The sequence below is a fragment of the Otolemur garnettii genome, unplaced genomic scaffold (genome assembly GCF_000181295.1).
Source record: "Otolemur garnettii isolate 467f Iridium unplaced genomic scaffold, OtoGar3 scaffold00077, whole genome shotgun sequence".
In the NCBI taxonomy this organism is placed as follows: Eukaryota; Metazoa; Chordata; class Mammalia; order Primates; family Galagidae; genus Otolemur; species Otolemur garnettii.
The window spans coordinates 3309103-3314931 of NW_003852472.1; the positions used below are offsets into that span (position 1 = coordinate 3309103).

At 51.8% G+C, this 5829-nt stretch overlaps 1 protein-coding gene across 1 annotated transcript in view; it reads left to right on the plus strand.

The window, feature by feature from the left end:
• GTF2IRD1 (GTF2I repeat domain containing 1) overlaps positions 1-2018 on the plus strand; it is a 79253-nt gene extending 77235 nt beyond the window's left edge. The window contains exons 24-25 of the mRNA XM_023515703.1: positions 610-762; positions 1793-2018. Coding sequence (XP_023371471.1) covers positions 610-762; positions 1793-1861 — 222 coding nt within the window. The 3' untranslated portion in view covers positions 1862-2018. The remainder of the gene's footprint in view (positions 1-609; positions 763-1792) is intronic.
• Positions 2019-5829: the final 3811 nt, after the last annotated feature.

Here is a 5829-nt window from a genome sequence, read left to right on the forward strand (position 1 = left end):
CACAACAGCATTATTAATACCAATTCTCAGTTTCTGAGTATTTGCTGGGTGCCAGGAACTATGCTAAATGCTTTGCACAGTATCTCGTGGGATTCTCCCAGCAATCCTACAAGATCTTTTTTTTTTTGCAGTTTTTGACCGGGGCTGGGTTTGAACCCACCACCTCTGGCATATGGGGCCAGCACCCTACCCCTTTGAGCCACAGGTGCTGCCCAATCCTACAAGATCTTACTCACATTTCACACATAAGAACTTGAAGGCTCAGGGCCACTTAAGGACTTGTCCACACTGTCTAAGACTTTGACGGGATGCTGGGTCAAGATGGGTTCTGGGAGGTCTGGGGAGGCCAGAACCACAGGCTGGGTGATCTGGGGAGGCTGTGAAGAGGACCCAGAGAATGGTGTTAGTAAAGACTGACAGGTGAGCAGGAGCAGGGGGCCAGGGTGGGCGGACCCTCAAGCCTAGTTATGGAAGGAGGCTAGACAGGTGGGCCCTGGCCACTCAGGGACCAGGAGCCTCAAATGCTGAGAAGGGGACTTGAAACCTGAAGACACAGGCCTTCTCCAGGGAGGTTGGGAGCCCCACACAAAGTGGCCTTGGCATCAACAGCCTTTTCTCCCACCAGCCAAAGACAGCAGCATTCCCAAGCGCAAGAGGAAACGGGTCTCTGAAGGAAATTCCGTCTCCTCTTCCTCCTCGTCTTCCTCTTCCTCGTCCTCTAAGCCGGAGTCTCTGGCATCCACCAATCAGATTTCACTCGTGGTAAAGTTGCACAAATCTGGACTCGACCACTCTTCTCTTTGGCCCTCGCCCCTCACTCGGGCAAGGCCATCTACACCAGGATGTGGGTTTGGGGTACAGGGAGGTACTGGACTCTGAGTGGGGCCTTCCAGCCTCGGAGGTGCAGACACATCTGTCTGTGCTACCCATGAGATAGTCTGTCCCTCTCATCAGGTGCTCACTGGCACCCAGGCAGGAATTCACATCCCCGCCAGGCAGCTGGGCCAGTCGAGGTCCAGGAGAGGGACGGGACTTGCCCACATCCCCAGCAGGACTCCCTGCTGCGCCACAACCCTGCAAGGTGCCGGTGCTACCCACAGTGTGTAGATGAGGACAGCAGGAGTCTGAGGGTGGGTGGACTCAACTGTGGCCCCGGCTGTTCCCTGTTGGATGGAGAACTCACTTCCAAAGCTCTGTCTGCCATAGTTCTGGGGATAGTTCTTCCCCACCTGAAAGGAAACCTCATTAAGGGCCTACACTGGAAAATTTTTTATTTCAAAATACTAGCTTTGAAATCCTGAGTCCAAATGAGGAGAATATCTGAACACATTTGAAAGTGCTTTTGGATTTCTTGATCCTCTGACTGTATCTCCCTTCAACACCATCCTGGAGAACCCAAGACTTCAGGCTTTGCCTTTAACCCCAAGTGGGTGTCTGAGTGCCCACAGAGGGTCCCTAGCTCCTCCAGCCCCCAGAGAGACAGGGCAGCTCTCGGGAGTGTGAGGCTGAGTTCACAGGGTGAACAGCTGCGCTGAGCCAGTCTTCACGCTCTGGTCCCTAGGCCTGTTCCACATGACCAGACCCTGGAACACAGGTGGGACAGTGAAAAGGCTTCAGCTCAGGTTCCATGGCCACTACTGAACCTTGGACAGGTCACATCCCCTCTCTGGTCCTCAGTGGCCTCAAAATAAATAGCATCTGAGGAAGCCCTTCAGAAAGCAGAGTTAAGTGTTCTGGTGTTCTTTCTGCATCACCTGGAATCCTAACCCGGTACATTTGTCCCTCTCTCTAGCAATGGCCAATGTACATGGTGGACTATGCCAGCCTGAACGTGCAGCTTCCGAGACCTCTTAATTACTAGACCTCAGTACTGAATCAGGACCTCACTCAGAAAGACTAAAGGAAATGTAATTTATGTACAAAGGGTATATTCGGATATGTATCGATGCCTTTTAGTTTTTCCAATGATTTTTACACTATATTCCTGCCACCAAGGCCTTTTTAAATAAGTAAAAAAAAAAAAAAAAAAAGCGTTGCCTTTGCTCTTAACTGTTGTGTGTTTTCTGTTGGGATTGTGGCGGCAGCTGTCACTGGGGATGACATCAGGAAACCCCGCCCCAGTGGCCTGCCAAGGCCCTCCTTCCTTGCCACAGCAGAGGTGGTGTCCCTGACAGACCTCACTTTCTTCTTTGCTGCTGGGGGCATGTGACCTCAAGATGGAAAGCCACAGAAGGCAAAAGTGCCACAGACAGAAAAACCTCCTGCCAGACAGTGGTTAGAGCAACAGACCTGCTAAATAGAAGACACATGCAGCCACCTCCCCTCCTACAGTCTGTGGACTGGACCTGTATGCAGGGACAGTCTCTCATCTTCTCTGCTTGGGGCAGGGGCAGGGCCGGGACAGGCAGAAATGGCCTCAGGGAGCACAGAGTGTGGTAAGGGACAATCTTGACAATTTCTACAGTCCAGAGTGTTAAGTCTGATGATCACAGAGGGACCCAGCTCAGGGGGATCCCCGTGGCTAGAAGAAAAGCATCAGAGAGGGAGCTCAGGGGGCCTTCAAGAGAGGGACAGGATTTTTGATAGAGCTCTGGGCATTTAGACAGAGCAGTGATGGGTCCCAGCTATGTTAAAGGAAGTATAAGAGTGGAGGCAGTAAAATAATTTTCAAGAACCTGCCTGTCATCTGGGCATGGTGGCTCACGCCTGCAATCCTAGCACGCTGGGAGACCGATGGGGGGTGGATTGCTTGAGCTCAGGAGTTCTAGACCAGCCTGAGCAAGAGTGAGACTCCATCTCTACTAAAAATGGAAAAGCTAGCCAGGTGTAGTGGTGGGCACCTGTTATCTCAGCTACTCAGGGTGCTAAGGCATTGTTCAACCCCAAGAGTTTGAGGCTGCTGTGAGCTATGACACCATGCACTCTACCCAGGGTGACAGAGTGAGACTGGCAGTTGTCCTGGGCCCAGCACACAGTGGCTGCCTGTTCACTTGACATGTATTTAATGTATTTATTGAGCCCTGCCCTCTCAGTGGGGAAGATGGTCAAGCTGGCTAAATGTCTTCATGGGGAAGGCAAGTGCCCTGGAGCAGAAAGCAGGGTGACCTGCACCTGGTACAGAAATCAGGAAGAGTCCTTGAAGCTGAAAGTTGAGGAGCAGTCACATATTGGTGGGACAGCGCTCTAGGAGGAGAGAGCAGCATGGACAAGGCAGAGGGGGCTTGATGGAGAACCCGGACGATCTGGAAGGGGTCTCCAGACCAGAGGAAGAGTGGCTGGAGATGAGATGGAGGGACAAATGGGGACTCGGTGAGGGCCTAGATCAGAACCTCTAAGGACGGTCAGCAGGGTGTTCCCAGGGTAGGTGAGGGGCCTGAGTTCTCCCTACCCAGCCGTGCACTCTGATTTCCAGAGGGAAAATGAGAGTCACACATAGAACACCCAGGGGAGAGCCAGGCCCTGGGTGTCCACATCTTTGGACAGTTGCCCCTCCCTGCAAAGAGGAATCAGAGAAGGAAGAGGAATGACCCGGGAGGCCACGTGGGAGACCCATTAGTTCCACCAAGAGATGGCAGTGCTTTGGGCCTGGTGCTGAGAACAAGGAGCGGTCAGCTGGTTGCATGGAGTGCTGGCTAGCAGAGGGGTCATGATAACCCTGGGATCTAGTTCTGGTGGCTCAGCTGAAAGCCAGAATGAGCCCTATGTCTTGGAGGAACCGAGTTCTGAGTGAGTACATGATTAAAAGAGTCCAGGGGCCTCTGTCAGCCTCCCAGTCAGCACCATGCCCGGAGTTGGGAGGAAAGGCCTGTCTCAGCCTTTGGGGCTTCACTTCCTCCCACATAGAAGCTAGAAACTGCAAGCCTGGCACACAGCAAGACCCTCCTCCCGCCTACATCCCAGTCCCCAGAGCCACCAGGCCCTTCTCTTCCTCCAGGAACCCAGCAGGAGTGGCCCCTCTACTGACTGCCCTCTGTGCAGAAAGTGTGGGAAATCCAACCACCCAGCCTTGAGCCCTATCTCCTGTAGTCCATCTCCCATCAGATCCTGTGACTCTGGATTAAAACCCTCCTCTACTCTCCCCTCCCTACAGTGAGGGCCCCTCAGCCTGTCCTGTCCCCAGTCCCCGATACCCACTGGCACCCACATCTACACTCCCACATACCCCCTGCTGCTGCCCCAGCCACTCTGATCCACAGCCAGAGCAGAAAATGGCTCCTTCCTGACCCCACCAGGCCCCTCCCACTGTCCCTTCCCACTCTCAGGGCACAATTGGGAGGCCATAGACTGTCAGTGCAGCAAGCCCTCCTGGTGCCTTTGTGAGCCCTCATTCTATAAATGCAGAGGAGGGGACCCCCTCACTAAGCTAAAGCCTTTGAACTAAGAGCTTGCCTTATGTCTTCCTGCCCCCCTGTCCAGGAAGCCCTGGGCTTTGGGAGGTATGCCTGGGTGGAGGGCACAGGGCAGAGGACACAGGACTCACCCACAGGGCACCCCCGGCTCCTGATGGAGCTGGAGAGTCTTGACTCAGTATTTCCTCGCAGAAGTCCCAGATGCTGTTTATGCAGCCTCTCCAGAATCTCAGTGTACTGTACTTTTGAAAAAGTGATTTGATTCAAAGCACTCATTCTTTAATTAAACTTCATTTAGCTGCCATCTGTCTCAGTTCAAAATGGCTTCGTGTTTTGCAACTCTAAATGAGAATTGTTATTGGATTTGTAAACACATCCCCAAAAAATCACAAAACACTTTCGAAAGTAATAAATGAGGGATGTGCGGGAAGGAGTGTTAGGAGCTGCATCTTAAATGTTCTAATTGCCGGGGAATGTATTCTGGTGGGTACATAATCATTTTATATACAAATCTTTGTGTAAAAATCTGGTATCAATGAAAAGATCAAGATTATAGAAAATGCTGGAATTATGTCTGACTGAAAACAGTAATAAGGCAATAATAGGACAAAACTGGTAGGAAGGAAGAGAGGGACAGCAGTGCTCACCCACACCTGCTCCCCTGGGGCTGCCTTCCCCCACTGTCTAGGTGCCTCACTTGGGAAAAGGAGGTGACCCTGAGTTCTCCTGGCAAAGGTTTCCCAACAGTTCTGCAAGATGCCTGTTTCTAAGGAATCAAAGCTTTGTTAAGGGTAGTCTACTGACCCAGAGGTACAGGCTTCCCACCTCACACCTGACCCAGGTAGAAAGGAAAAGATGTAGAGCAATGGTGTCCCCCCTTTTAAGGCATCCATGTAGTGGCATAGTGAAAGCTAAAAGCTCCTCAGGAAAGTAATATTAATGGGTTTTCAGCAGGAAAACTGAGGCCTGGAGATAAGGGACTTGCTTGAAGCACAGAGTCCATGGAGGAGCTGACCTGTATCTGGAAGCCCCACGGCTTTCAGGACTCCCCACTCCGGTTGGCCCAGTTCTGGGTGACGGAGATCTGTGCGTACAGAGGAAAACCAAGACCCCAACAGCCCCAAGTTTCTCTGTGAGTCGGCCCCTATCTTCTCTGATCTCACCTCCAGAGCAGTCCCTGCCTTCATCACTTCTCCAAGCTCACCCCACTCCTTTCCCACTGCACCTGGCACCTCAGAGGCCTTTCCAGTCCACCCCATCTATAAGATTACCTCCTCCCATCTCATAATTTAAAATTTCATCTTCTTTTTGAAAGTCATCATTTTATTCCTACCAATTATACTAACGTTATTTTCTGTGTCAATTGCTCATCTCCCTGCTTTAAGATTTATTTATGGCTCAGCACCTGTGGCTCAAGTGGCTAAGGCGCCAGCCACATACACCTAAGGTGGTGGGTTCAAATCCAGCCTGGGCCCACCAA